Genomic DNA, 14,326 nt, shown 5'->3' on the forward strand with positions numbered 1-14,326 from the left:
CGCAAGCACTAAATTGACAACCGGCACCTGGGCGCTGTGAAAGTTTAGGTACCGGGTAACTACGTACCTAACCTAGTAGTTCAAATGTTACTGGTATGTAAAGTTAATTCACAAGCTTCAATCCCCAACCTTGCTAACTCTTAGACGAAAACCAACTCTCAACTTTACATAGTACTGAAACGAAACGAAACGGAACAGAACAGAACAGAACCCTTGGAATAGATTGAAGCTGGCGTGTATGCACATGTACCGATGCCGACCGCAATACCCTCTATAGCCTGCCTAGGCGTAATAGGTCGAAACGTGTGTTCTTTTTTTTTTCCTCCCCCCCTTTCCTTCACACCCCCTCCTCCATTTCGCACTACACACACGCATACCTAGGTACCGACCTACATAGATGGATTAAATACCAAAAAGCAAGAAAACGAGGAGGAGAAGAAGAAGAAGAAGAAGAAGAAGAAGAAACAACTAGCTAACGCATCAGGTAAACGGCAGAACAACCCCCTCCACATAACCATCTTCGCCTCCCACGACCCAACAACCAACACCCGCGCCCCCCTGCGCACCCCCCTCCAGTTCTCCCTCCTCCTCAGCAGCACCCTCGACGTCTTCGAGACCCGCGCCCGCCGCGCCGCCACCGCCTCCACCACCTCCACCACCACCGCTTCTTCTGGTTCCCCTGCTCCCACTACACCCGGTGCCGCTGGGGCAGGAGGAGCAGCGACCGCCCCGATCGTAACCGGCGACTTCGGCCTCCTCCACGCCGTCGACGAGCGCCTCGCCGCCTACGGGTTCGAAACGAACACCGGCGTCAAGTTCGTCGCCGTCGTCGACATGCGGGGGCGCTTTCTCCCCTCCGATAACAGCAGCGGCAGCAACACCAACACCAACAATAATACCTCGGCATCCGCCTCCAACACCACCCTCGCCGGCGGCGGTTCCGGAGGACCAGCCCCAGCAGCAGCAGCAGCGGTAGGCGGCCTGGGCCTGCGCACCGGCGTCGGCCTACGGGAGGCGGAGCTGCGGGTCGTGTTTCGCGCGATGCAGACGGCGTATGTGCGGCTGTTGCAGAACCCGTTCTATGATCCTGATGAGCACGCGCCGTTGATACTGCCGCCGGCGGGGGGAGGGGGAGTGGGGGGGAAGAGGATCTCGAGTCGCAGGTTTGCGGAGGAGATGAGGAGGATTGGGGAGGGGTGGGCGCCCGGGGTTACTGTTTTGTGAGGGCATGTTGTAGAGGGAAAGGGGAGGGGGGGGAGGAGGATGTGAGCACACACCTCTCTCTCTGCCTCTTGCCTTGGAGCGAGCGAGCGTGCGTGTAGGTAGGTAGGTAGGTAGGTAGACAGGTAGATGGCTACCTAGGTACCTATGCATATGCATATGCATATACGGACGGCGTTAAGGGGCGGTATAGAGCATTAGGTGTTCGGGCGTTTATTATTTACTACTTAGGTACTACTTACTACTACTACTAGTACCTACTACTACTACTACTTCGGCACCTACCGGTAAAAGGGGGTGTAGGGGGGAAGGGGATGGAGAGGGGAGTGAGGTTTATTTTACATGCAATGCCTGTATTGTATTGTAGTGTAGTGTAGTGTAGTGTAGTGTACGCGCTCTATGATGCAAATCAAATCAAATCAAATCATGATATCAAAAGTAGGCACCAAGCCCCCCCCCCCCCCCTTTTTTTTTTGGATTCCCTAAGTAGGTAGGTACCTAAAACTCTAATATGAATATCTACGTATTTACTGTACATATCTACATGTATATATATATGCTACGATACACCTAGGTCAAACTACTACCTACCCCTTCTTCTTCTTCTCCGACCACCCCTCCACCAACTGCTTCACCCTGAACCTCTGCAGCCCCGCCGGTTCCTCGAGCTCCACCGCCGACCCCATCTTCGCATCGTCGCCGCGCACACTCTGCTCAACGGACCACGGCCTCGGCTTCGACGCCGGCGCGTGCTCCCAGTGCCGGGCCTCCCTCGGCAGCGGCTGCCACCACGCGCCCGTGCGGGCGTGCCACTGCGCGCCGCAGAGTTCCCAGAGCCGGCTGGTCGCGCGCTTGTAGGCGAAGCGCTCGTCCTCGCCCGTGAAGGCGCCCGTGTTGCTGAAGTCGACCTTGGGCTTGGCGGCGGCGTCGAAGTCGGTTTCCTCGTCGCTGTTGTTGCTCGTTTCGGTGTACGAGGAGATGTTGGGCCGGAAGGGAGAGGTGGTGTCTTGGTAGGCTTCGGCGATGGTCTCGGAGTGGATGGCGTCGTCTTCCATGCTCTCGCTCTCGCTTCCTTGCTGGGAGGAATTTCGCTTCGTGGGCGTGGAGGGGGTGGCCTTGGTTTCCGGGAAAAACAGATCATCGGGGCCGGCTTCCGCTCGCACTATTAGTTTACACCGGGCCTCGTACAGAGCATCTAATAATGTGATCAGCCTTCTGGCTTCGTTCTTCTTGAGAACTGTCAGAGTTGGCACGTTGTTGATGATGAACGTATGGAAGGTCGAGGCCATTGTGATGTAATCGGCTGGTCCAAAGGAGGATACCAGATCGTTAAAGTCCCAGTGCACGATCCCATCGTACTGTTGTGGTATTGTAATAGCTCGGCCATAGACAGTCAGTGTCAAGGACTGCCAATCAACTTCCTCCGAAGGCGAAGCCAGGCTATTTGTTGTCTTTTCCCATGAGGCGTCGTCGATTTCGCCTACGAGGAAATAATTTCTCGGTGTCACTACGGTACCGTCTGGCTTGTCAATATCTTCCGTTTCTTCACTTGAAGTCAGGTGAGATACAGGCGAACTCGTCAAGTCCTGAGATGCAGCAGATGCCATTACACTTTTGGTAAATGATATGTCAGCCTCACGACGTCTCCAGTCTTTTCCCCCTTCCATGTGCCAGAACTGGCATCTCGCTTTGAGAACTTCGAGGAAAGAAGCAAAATCGCTTGTGGAGCCAAATAATTCCCCCTTCCCGCGTGATCCCCTTAGCCTCAATACTTGGCCTAAGAGGCCACCAGCCGTAGATGGGACATACTCGATACCGGTAGCTTTTTCCAATTCTTCTGGCATGCGGTTCGAAGAGGCAACTAAAACACCGCCTAATTGAAAGAAGGCAATGAAAAGATTGCTAAGGATCTTGCTCGCTGCCTTGTCCGGTAACTGGAATTCATCCAAAAAGAGAATAGGCGATTTCTCAACCATTTCCTTGGCCATCCACAATAGCGAGTATTCTTGCTCACCGGCATGTTGGTGTGATTTCCTATATCGCTCTAATTGGGAGAGTGTATGTAGCATGAATGTATTAAAATGCCACCTCCTCTTGCGGCTCGTAGGCAAGCCGTCGGCGAGGAGATCAAGAAGCATAGATTTACCTGTACCTACCTCTCCCGATAGAAACAGGCCTTGAGGAGAATCTATGTGGATAGCTTCTTCGTAGCCTGTGATGACTTTTATCAGAGCCATGGCATCTTTACTCTCGTTGCGCGCAAAGAAGCGAGCAAAAAGGGGATTGCGCCGAATGGGATGACTCTTGACTGCGAGAGTAAGCGACGAGTCGTCATCTTTGTTCCTGGTTCGGTCAAGGGCATCAGTGATAGCCTTCAGTCTCGCGCGATACTCGGTTGAAGGTGTATAATCCTTGAGACGATGATAGACCTTTTGGAGGTGAAGAGCTAGCCTATGCTGAGCGCCGTCAGGGCTGCAGACTCCCGTTGCTACTAATGACTGATACTTCACCAGGGGATCAGTTATAGTAACCGAACTGAAGGTTCGTCTCAAACTCATCCTAGACTATGGTTCAGCCCTTCTTGGGCGTCTTCGAAGATATAGGTGGGTTGTGTTTCTAGGACACAAAAACCTCTCAAAGGACCGTGTTTCCAAGATGAGCCAGCCCAGTATAAAGATAAAAATAAAAATAAAAATAGGTCACAAATGAATAGTGCATTTTCTCGCAACAAGAAGTGATATCAAGAACAAAGTATGTTATGATAGAACACATGGATATCCTAGGTGACTCTTGTGGTTGCGATGGGTAGACATTGCAGAACGGCGGCCTTGTCGTGATGTACAATGATTTCCCATGTATTCAGATATTAAAGAGATATAATCTTTGCTTGTAGGAACCGAAAAGGCTGAAAAAAATGGAACTTAGGTTGTGAGTATATGATGGATCAATCTTTACATAGTAGTAATTCAGTGATTCGGTAAAGAGCAAACAAAGAGATATCGTGTGATTGATGAATTGTACCGTATACAATATGAGAAGTGTTTAAATTTAGATGCTCCAATCACTCAGAAAAAACGATATATAATATTATAGTTGTTCAAGGTCGAAGTCATCGTCAAGGGTCAAGACATTCTTGAAGTCAAGAACTTTATGCCAGGAATGTGATATGTAAAGACTTTGAAGTATCTACCCTTACCTTAACCTAGGTATTTGAGAGACTGCCATGTGCCCCACAGTTCGTTCACCTGCATGTGGCCGATTGGATTAAACTTGAAGTCTGTGGACCGTGCCAGCGCACAGGCCATGTGGCCGTTATGTAATATCCTACTAGTTATGTAAAAGCCTAAAGCATCAATTCATGGGATCCATATCTACCTACCGGTACAGATGCGGATCTTAAACGTGGAAGGGACCTATCGTTTCTAAAATGGCCTAGCTTCAGCCGCGCTACGTAGTGCAGGTAACCCTTAGGTATGTAGCTCTACTGCTTTAGGTACTAATAGGTAGACATAGCTATGTAACACCTAAATTCCAGTGAATGTTCAAGGTAAGTCGATACCTATGTAGGTGCATGTGGTCAGTGCACTGCAACGGTGCGTCCTCCAATAGTGCATAGCTAGCCGCTGAAGGTAAATAGCATTGTTATGGATTGATTTTTTTGAGATTTTTTTTCCAAGGTTCAAGTTCCCACTCAATATAATACCCCAGTAGCTCAGCAGCACCAACCAAGCCAAGGTCAACAAGGCCCAATCAATTGTTGCCAAACATTGACGGCCTCGTCATTCTTTCGCGAACGAATGCCTTCAACCTATTCAATTCTTTTTTCTTCACCTTCACCATTATCACCTCTCACCACCACAACATCTCTATTTGCAAACTAGACTCACTCTACAACCCCAACAACCTGCTCACGATGAGCACTTGTTTTCCATTTCAATCAACATATCGTTAATTTCGATTTCTCAATCGTCGCTACGGTACCCGATTGCATCCCTGATTCGATTACATTCCTTTAAGTCATTGCAGTGCAAAAATTCTGCATCATGTTCTCGGCTTCGATCATCCACGACGCCGAGAATGCATCCCCTGCTATCGCCACAACTCGTAGCCGACGACGCCAACGTCCATTAAGTTCAGAAAACTTGCCACAACAACCTAAGGCGAAGCGACAGAGGGTTCCATTAAATGATCAAACATTCGCGAATTCTGCTGTTATTCAGGAAACATACGAGGTTAAGTCTGCGAGGCCTCCGATTATTGAACAGAAACAAGATGGAATTGAGGAGTCTGCTCTTTCGAAACAGGAGCTTAGTTTGAGGTCCAAGAAAGGTCGTACTGGTGAGCGCGTTGGAAAAGGGGATGGTAGCATACTTCTCGTAAGTTGTATTCTGTACTTAAGTTTTAAATATACAACATCTTTCGAGTATAATCTACTAACGCGATCACATTCCCGTAGTCAACCAATATCGCGTTCGAAGTCAGAAAACTTCCAGCTCTCCCTGATCGACTGAAGCTGGATGCTACGAGTACGTTTTTTACCCTTTCACCGCTCGTATATTCGCCTTTTTTCAACTAACCTCTACTTGTAGGTCGCCAGCATGGCTCCATCGACAGTAATACAGGCTATGCCTTAAGCTTGTCCCATACTCATGCTATCCTGTGGCCATATGCGACCCCTACCACATCCCCCGAGTCATTCACCTTCGCCTTACCCTACCCATCGGCACATTCGACCGATCCCCTACCGCTAGGCGCTCTCGTTCCTCCATCCGCTTCTTCCTCCGAGCCAGGCTTAGTGGTAGTCATGCCTACTAGCGGAAAAGTTACCTATTGGGAATCAATATCGAGCGCGACGACGCTAGACTTCATGCGACAACAGCGAAATGGTATTGAGGATACCATTCCGGGCATGTTCTCTGGAGAGTCTGCCATTCAAGTTATCCATGCCGAATCAGCGGCGGGTTTTATTATCGCTTTCAGTAGTGGACGTATGGCCTACTTGAGTGTTCGAGACGCTCATGGCCGCCCCAAGATCTCGACACAGTACCTGCGAACCAACCTTGGACCCGCTAACAGCGGTTTCTTTGGCAGTATTCGACATGCGCTGTCACATTCTGCCTCACAAGGAGACATCGCAGCAGTACGCTCGGAACGATCTTCTAAACAGGGCGAATGCACTGTCGTTGCTGTAACCTCTAAGGGTCGGCTACACTCTTGGAGAGTACATCGTGGAGGTCACCATGACATCTTAGTTGAAGTAGATGCTCGTAATACTCTCCTCGGAGCTATTCAACGAGCAAACAACGCAAACGCTAGGATGCCTGCTGAGTCGCTCAAGATACTCGACTTTTGTTTCGTGTCCAGAGGCCTGGATCGAAAGTACACCGAAATGACCCAATTATTTCCATCTCCAGAGTCCGAGGATCAGCAACATCTGCTACTTCTTGCCGCATTATCTAGCAAGCAAACGTGGTGCTACACCATCGTGGAGGTTATTTTGTCTACTGCCAATTCATCGGAGAACCCGATCGAGATTGGCATGGTTCGACCAATATCCGCCTATCATACGGCACCAGAGCCACAAGCTCCCGCGAAACCACGATTGTATCTCCCAAGGCCCAACATCATCGCGTTCCTCGTTTTCGACCATGCTGCCGTGGTAGCTTCGATAGCCCAACCCCCCGACTCGCCCGAATCTCAGATCCTCGAGGACAACCATCTACTACCCGCCTTGTTCGAAGACGTTGTTGACTTACGAACAGACCCTACACTCGAGATTGTTGGTTCGGGCATTGAAGAGCCCAAGGCTCTGGGCTTTGAAGTCGGCGAAGGCAGATCGGCTCGTATTCGGCCTAAGAATCCGGCCGCTTTGATGCTAGTTAGAGGTGCAGGTACTTTGCGCGTTGCCACATCAGATGTTGAGCGTTTCGCAAGTGAGAAACCTCCAGAGGTTACAGCTAAGACGAAACTCCAGCAAGCTGTGTTCTTTGGCGTTAAAGAGGATAACCCCCTTGTTTTCGATGTTCAGCATGGTCTGCGTTTTACCGACGCAGAATATGGTGCAGCTGCGTTGGAATTGAGTCAGGAGATTCTCACCTCCGCCGGCAAGCAATTCTCGTCTCTCGCCGTTAGGGTTGACACCAACATTAAAGAACGTGTGCAATATCTGGAGAAAATCATGACGCAAATGAAGAGTTTGAATGTCAACCTGGATCGTTCTACAAAGTGGAAGCTACTTTGGAATGCGGAGAAACTACATGTGGCTAATGTTATTTGGCACAAGCACGAAGACTTCACGCATTTGAGGCCAGCAGCTTCCAAGAAGAGCATTGTTGCTGAAATTGTTGAATACATCCGATCCGAGGAGAAGTCGGAACCCAACGCTGCGAAAGGAGAGGTTGATGAATTGCGCCACTGGTTCATTCGTGATGTCGATCGTATGGAAATATTCATCGCCTGGGCCTACGAGGTCATCAAACACAACTCTCGGGCCAACATAGACCAGGGGTCTTTAACCCGCTTGATCTACGAGGCAGCTGAAATCTACAACAGCGCAATACGAGACGCGTTCGAATTCCGCTCGAGGAACTTGGAGCTCTATGGTTTAGCTGGTGAACTGCTGGAACATGGAGTTTTATTTAGTGACTATACTGGTCTCTCAACGCCTTGGACTTGCCATCCCTTCATCGCCAACAACGTGAAGAGACAGGTGGAACTTTCCACAGAATGGGTCAAGCAGCATTGGTCAGCAGATGCTGAAGTGCCCAATGTATTGGTCCTCAAGACTCGTGAACTACTACCACAGATGACGGAAGTGTATCTCACTGTCGTCCAAGAGCTATCTCGGTCATACCTCGCAAGCGATGACCCAAAGAAAGTTCTTGATGGACAGAAGTATGAGAGCATTTACGAGAAAGATCGTTATGAAAAGGTTGTTCTCCTCGCTCAGACAGAGAACTGGGAGGCTGCAATCAGGATTGCCGAGAATCATGAGTCACTCCCTGCCCTTGCGGAGATCTTGACCCGCGAAATCGATGGGCTTCGGACCCGGCTTGATACCGCCGGCCTTTCCCCGGATCAAATTGAGAAGGTAGAAACAAAGATGACGGCAAAGGAACAACAAGTACGGGAGTATTTCGTAACATATGGCAAGGCTTTTGCCTTCCCTTTTTACGAGTACCTTTTCGCCACTTTCGGAGTCGACGCCCTTCTCGAGTACGATGGCGATCGAAAATATAAGACAATGTATCTCCGTACAAAGCCCGAACTCGCTAAAGTTTCTTGGATCAACGACGTCATTAGTGAGGAAGACATTGATCATGCTGCGGACACACTTCTGAGCCTTGGCTTATCGCGTGAGCAGCAGGTCTGGAACAAGAAGATCGAGCTTAGCTTAGGTAAGCTGGCTAGGATGGCCGAGTCCTCTCGACCTTCTAGCAAGGCTTCTATGAGCATCCAGGGCGCCAACGCGAACGGGGCTGCAGAGGACGCACAAATAGAGGCTATTGATAAGGAACTTGCGATCATTAGTGTTCAGGATGATCTCTACGATACTCAAATTCGACCCGTCATTAGTGTGGCGCTTGAGGGAGAGGAGCTCAGTCTCGTACAAGAAACCTTTGCACTTAAGATCCCCAAGAAGTATAAGATTCTTACACAAATATTCGAAGACGCCTTACGACGACTCTTGAATCATGAAGCTCTGGACCCACTCACCTTAATCGATCTTCTGACTTTAATTACCCTTCCGCCAGAAACAAGGGAGCACATGCCCGACCAGTTCTTCGCAGCTATTCGAGTCGCCTACAACGGCCTCAAGGGCGCTGAACGTGTACAAGCTGAGCGACTCATATGGCGAAGGTGTTTCCTGAGGGAAGACTGGGCACAGCTTAACAACACTTCCCTCAAGAATGATAATGATATTGTCGAAGTCCTGGGTCAGACAGACCTCTTCCAGTTCTACTGCACACTATATGCGAATCGTGAGTATCTCAACCATAAATTGTAGTGGTAATATGAAACTAACATGAGAACAGAACAAACCGGTGGCGACAAGAACGAACATCGCCGATTATCGCCATCAGAAGTCGCCGGGGTCTACACAGAGACCCTGGATCGACGATTCGAGAACATGGAGAAGAGTTACCGCGAGAAGGTACTTGAGGTGATGCAATGGGAAGATAACAACCTCCTGAAGCACATCGAAAAACATCGATTGGAGCAATGGGCCAAGGAGACACGAAAGTATGCTGAAGAAGCGGTAGACCAACAATATGATGCGACTACCGCCGCAGCGGTGAGCTCACCTACACCTAAGTCAGGGCCCGCAAGAAAGCAAATAAAGGCATCGGAGGATACGAACGGACAAAACGGTACACATTGAGAGCTTTGGTATTGAAAAGCACATGGAGTCCTCGCGAGGACAATAATGCACTGGAGTATTTCGGAGTTGGGCATGAGAAATTCACTGTTTTCATTTCGTTGTACCATAACTGCATAATGCGTTGCGTGCCTACTGCTTTATATAATGGCCGTTAGGCAATAGGGGGGCAGGAAAGGAAAAGTTGACGAGAAACAAAGGTGGGGTTTTTTCTGATGGAAAGCATCTTCCTGGTAGCACACACACACACACACACACAGAATTATGATGCCGAGATTTTTCATATTAGCGGAGATGGAGATAGCTTCGCTTACCTAGTTAGGGGGTGGCTTTTGCTCAAGACAAGACAACGACGCTTTTCTTTTCTTCGTTAGTTTTACTAAGGCTGACTTTGCGGTTTTCTTGTGCGTGTTCTGAACTTTGAAAGGGATATATCGACGTAGTTTTCGGCTTGAACTTGTAAAGCCCCGAGTTCGGTTTCTTGACTGGGTGCTCATTCATGGAATGGCTCACGTACTAGTAGTAGTATTGTGTGAAAGTTTACTAGCTAGTCTACTAGAGATAATTCATAAGACGATACATTCGTCAATATCTTTCCTCTTCATTCAAACCTATTTTCGAGGGCATTTTCATCTTAATGGCTCTGTCTCTGTCTGTCTATACTCCCTACTAAGGCAGCTGACCAGTCTAACCTTCACGGTCTTTAATTTGTAGGTTCCAATTGTCTTCCTCTTCTTCTATCCACGAGACTTTACATACAGGTTGTGTACCAGGTAGGTACCTACCTGAATACATCATATAGTTACATCCCCCATCTTTCCGTCTTTACACGGTTTTTTTTTTAAAGATAATACTAATAATAATAACAAGGCGGCTACCTACCGCTTCTAATGAGCAAACCTGAAATCCTTCCTCTTGTTCCCTTGGTCGGTCGTCGTTTCCATGTAGTGGAGTTGTTGCTGTTGTCAAGTATATGCGTGAGTTAACTTTTCCTTTTTTCCCTTTTTCCCCGTTTTTTTTTTCTCTCGGGGCTACTAGGTAGGGAGGGATAAGGGGGGGAAAGGGGGTATGTGGGGGGGGGGGGGGGGGAGAGAGTGTGCTTACCTCCCGCGACATCTCGTTCCACTCCCGGTCTCGCTTGTTGTTGCGCCATATGTAGTACACCTTTATGAGGAAGTAGACGACGATGTTGGCGGAGCAGATGGCGACTAGTTGTTTGTTTGCGCGGCGGTCTGTTGGGGGTAGGTAGTTGGTTGTTAGTGTTTGGAGATTTTCCCTTTGGGGTGGGGGGGCGTGATATGGATGGGATGGGATGGGATGATGGGGAAAAGGGGTAACGGTTGGGGGGAGGTGGCTTACATTCGGGTCTATCATCTGCACGGTATATATTCGAGTACACGATGCCGGATACTTGCACGAACATACTGTCGAGGTTGTCAGCTTTGTATTTGTGTGAAGGTTTTTCTTCTTCTTTTTTTATAGGAATAGGTAGATATAACGTACTTATACACTGCAGCGGAGACGGTTCGCGCTCTGACGGTGTTCGAGTTGCGGCTACACCAGCCGACTTGGATCGCATGGGCTGCCTTCTGTGTTAGAAATGATAGGTGTAGTTAAGGGGGTTCTTTAGGTAGGTAGGTACGTACGATAGGGGTACCCGAGTAGAACTGTCAACACGGCGTATTTCACCCACGGCGAGGCAACGCTTGGTAGTACGACGAGGGCGATGAGGTTGGGTAACATCCAGACCTGTGCAAATAGGCCCATCAATGAACGCTCGTTCCACACTTCGGAGAGGTAGGTCAGGGTGAGCATCTTGGTGTTTGTTAGTATTTTCTCTTCTAGACAATTGTGGCTGTCCCGGTGGTACAAAAAAAAGGGGGGGGGGGGGGGGGGTGGGGGGAGACGGAAACACGAATATAAGAACTTACCGTGATAACGCCAATAACTTGACTAGGGATCGAAAGAACGTTGGAGTCGAACGTATCGAACCCAAGACTTCGAAGGATCAGCGTTAGATACTGGTCCGGCGGGCCCACAGGAATCCCGAACAACAAGCCGCTGATATAAATCGGCCACAAATCATAATCCGTGATAGACTTCCACAACATCTTCAGATCAACAGCCTGTCGATTATGCATGTCGCCCTTGGAGGGGTCGTCGCGGAGGATGCGGTTGACCATGATGGTCTCCTCGCGCTCGTTGAACCACCCTTTGGGCCGGTACCAGGCCTTGGTCTGCGTCGGCGACGGCGCCATCATGAACCACGACCAGATGCCCACGCTGAGCGTGAACACCCCTTCGATCAGGAATAGCCAGCGCCACCCTTCGTGGCCCCGGTGGCCTCGGAGTTGTAGGATGCCGGAGGCGAGGAGGGGCGCGACGATGTCGACGACTTTGAGGGTCGTCCAGAAGAGGGCGAGGCGGAAGGGGAGCTCGGTGCCTTTGAAGAAGTAGGACTATAGGGGGGAGGAAACGGGTCAGGTTTTCTTTCTTTTTTTAAAAAATCGATTAGGGACTTTTATATATATAGGCCGACTCACAAGATACAAGACAATATCCGGGATGAATCCGCCTTGCAACAGACCAAGAAGCACACGACAGGCCAGGAAGGTCTCCCTGCTGTTCAGCCAGAACTGTGCGGCTGCGACAACGCTCCATAGACACATGATTGAAGGTATCCATCGATCGGGTCCTACGTTGTAAAATTAGTTAAAGGTAAAGGGTGTTGGGGCTGGGATCGGTTCGGAGACGTACCCAGCTTCTTGCTGATCAACTGTGATGGCAGTTCGGCGCATAAGAAGGCCAGTCGGAAAACGGTGTTTCCCAGGTTATAGTCTAAGGCCAGGGGTTAGTATCTTCCCGGTGAAGGTAAAAATAAAGGTATGTAAAGAAAGGAAGCATCTAACCATTGGTAGACAGGCCCAAGTCTTCCAGAAAGTTATCCGTGTTAGCCTGCGAAAGATTCCCTCGGTCCAGGTCCAACGCGAAGAAGGCAATGCACGCCCACAGCGTGATCTTCCAGTCGAGCTTGTTGATAAGCGGCAGCTCTTCAGCCCACGTCCACCTCGCGGCCGGGTCGAACCGATGCAAGTTCTCGTACTTCTCCGTCGGCTTGAAGTGCTTGGCCGTCTCCGGGTCGTCGAAGACGGAAGGCTGCGTCGCGATCTCGTTGAGGTCCTGGCGCTGCTTCCGCCGGAACAGGGTCATGATCGGGAGGACGGGGGGCTCCGTCTTCTGCAGCTCCTGCTGCAGCAGGATGCGCTCCTTCACGGCGGCCGTGTCGTCTCCTTGTCGCGTCTCCGACCCCGACACGGACTCGGGGCGGACTATGGTCGACTCCTTTAGGTCTGACATGGCGTCAAAATACCGAGGGGTGGGCGGCGACAAATCAATGCTACTACTTGCTTTTGCTACCTTGACTCGGAAAATTGGCACGCTCAACTTTCAACTTTCAGGATACCTATCTATGTCAAATGGATGGCAGCCATTCTTTATGTCATTTCTCCTGCTCGAAAAGCTGGCCCGCAGGCGAGCTCTTGGCGCGATCTCGCCATCCTTAAGCTCCCTCTTTTAGGAATTGGTATCCGTCGCATTGGCCACTCAATGGAGACAATTACGACGTAGTAGGTGAGTGAGCTTTTGGAGACCGAGGAAAAGTACACCATAGTAAAAAAAGCTGGGATTGGGGAAGAAAAAACAAGAGGTTTTGGTTGATAGCAGCGAGCACGCCATTCCTGGGCTTCTATCACGAATGTGGGCTAAGAGCTCCTCTATCTCCCCCTTCTCTTTCCCACCCCCTACCGGCCTCAATACCACTAAACCACAATGTTACCAACACCCGCTCTTTCGCAATGCATGGCATAATGGTCACATAATCGTCGATGGCGTATGCCCTCGAGGTGCCCAGTTAAAGCGAGTAGCTCTGGGTGTAGGGAAACATACCTCCGGTGTCTTGGGCATTTTCCCAAGTCCCTGGATTCGGGCCTGTCAACAAAAGCCTGGGTGAGTTTGAAGATGAAGTTACGCTTGTAGAAATAGGACCGATTGTATTTGTTTTGTTTTGTTTTTAATTCGCGAGCATCTACTTTTTTTCCCCTTCCTTTTTTCTCTCTTTGGTAATAAGATGGATGATACCCATTTTTACCTTCGATCTCGTCATTTGAAAGAAACTGGGTTGCGTGGCAGATAGCTCGGTAGGCAGGCCCTACATATAGTATGCATGCTTCAAGGTTGGTTGCTTTGGAGTGGCTTGGCCCACGCTGTCGTGATACTTAGGGGGCGCGCATTCGGATCGCCGCGTGCAACTATCTGCTAGACAGTTATAGATCAAGATAAGATGCCTACCTCCTACCTAATCAAGTCTTGGTTGTTGTCGGTACCAAACTACTTCAAGTGTGGCTTGATAGATCTAGACCAGCTCGACTTCGATTGAATGTTGCTTCGGTAGGTCTTGGGTTTTGAGGACTCGGACGAATACGACGACATACGACAAAGCTGTACAATTATGTAAATATTCTGTCCATGACTTTTCAGCTCTAGACATCTAGCATACGCATAGCAGGTACCTAGGTATATAATGGCAACAGGCAGTCAAATAGCTTCCCACGTCTTTCCCTCCTGCGTCCTCCAAGTCGAGTATGTTAGATATTTTGCAGATCTGGGGGGTTCTACCCGGGTATCGGCACCTGGTGCTAGTTCTCATGACCTGTCAGTAGAATGGGC

At 49.6% G+C, this 14,326-nt stretch overlaps 4 protein-coding genes across 4 annotated transcripts; 2 read left to right on the top strand and 2 right to left on the bottom strand.

The window, feature by feature from the left end:
- The first annotated feature begins 115 nt into the window (after positions 1-115).
- On the top strand, positions 116-1,648 carry GGS25DRAFT_363469 (snare-like protein). Its single transcript, XM_049258147.1, has 2 exons — positions 116-303; positions 496-1,648. The coding sequence occupies exons 1-2, from the start codon at positions 253-255 to the stop codon at positions 1,222-1,224; spliced, it is 780 nt and encodes a 259-aa protein (XP_049114599.1). The 5' UTR covers positions 116-252; the 3' UTR covers positions 1,225-1,648.
- A 40-nt stretch (positions 1,649-1,688) lies between these two features.
- On the bottom strand, positions 1,689-4,424 carry GGS25DRAFT_498684 (AFG1-like ATPase-domain-containing protein). The gene has a single exon (XM_049261725.1). The coding sequence runs from the start codon at positions 3,777-3,779 to the stop codon at positions 1,809-1,811; it is 1,971 nt and encodes a 656-aa protein (XP_049114600.1). The 5' UTR covers positions 3,780-4,424; the 3' UTR covers positions 1,689-1,808.
- A 431-nt stretch (positions 4,425-4,855) lies between these two features.
- On the top strand, positions 4,856-10,176 carry GGS25DRAFT_498685 (Nup133 N terminal like-domain-containing protein). Its single transcript, XM_049261726.1, has 4 exons — positions 4,856-5,597; positions 5,678-5,747; positions 5,811-9,203; positions 9,258-10,176. Exons 1-4 carry the CDS (start codon positions 5,265-5,267, stop codon positions 9,602-9,604), a joined length of 4,143 nt encoding a protein of 1,380 aa, XP_049114601.1. The 5' UTR covers positions 4,856-5,264; the 3' UTR covers positions 9,605-10,176.
- Positions 10,177-10,488: 312 nt separating this feature from the next.
- Positions 10,489-12,811, bottom strand: GGS25DRAFT_515055 (MFS general substrate transporter; the record flags this gene model as incomplete). The annotated part of the gene is made up of 9 exons (XM_049263044.1): positions 10,489-10,560; positions 10,706-10,833; positions 10,961-11,025; positions 11,105-11,183; positions 11,248-11,416; positions 11,533-12,060; positions 12,145-12,296; positions 12,359-12,439; positions 12,511-12,811. The coding sequence occupies 9 exons, from the start codon at positions 12,809-12,811 to the stop codon at positions 10,489-10,491; spliced, it is 1,575 nt and encodes a 524-aa protein (XP_049114602.1).
- Positions 12,812-14,326: the final 1,515 nt, after the last annotated feature.

Source organism: Hypoxylon fragiforme (assembly GCF_022984875.1).
Source record: "Hypoxylon fragiforme strain CBS 206.31 chromosome Unknown GGS25scaffold_7, whole genome shotgun sequence".
NCBI classification, from domain to species: Eukaryota; Fungi; Ascomycota; class Sordariomycetes; order Xylariales; family Hypoxylaceae; genus Hypoxylon; species Hypoxylon fragiforme.

Coding starts and splice junctions, on each gene's coding strand:
- GGS25DRAFT_363469 (XM_049258147.1), top strand. CDS start 253: ATGCCGACCGCAATACCCTCTATAGCCTGCCTAGGCGTAATAGGTCGA. Junction 304..495: donor TAGGCGTAATAGGTCGAAAC/GTGTGTTCTTTT, acceptor GGTAAACGGCAG/AACAACCCCCTCCACATAAC.
- GGS25DRAFT_498684 (XM_049261725.1), bottom strand. CDS start 3,779: ATGAGTTTGAGACGAACCTTCAGTTCGGTTACTATAACTGATCCCCTG.
- GGS25DRAFT_498685 (XM_049261726.1), top strand. CDS start 5,265: ATGTTCTCGGCTTCGATCATCCACGACGCCGAGAATGCATCCCCTGCT. Junction 5,598..5,677: donor GGGATGGTAGCATACTTCTC/GTAAGTTGTATT, acceptor ACATTCCCGTAG/TCAACCAATATCGCGTTCGA. Junction 9,204..9,257: donor CTGCACACTATATGCGAATC/GTGAGTATCTCA, acceptor ACATGAGAACAG/AACAAACCGGTGGCGACAAG.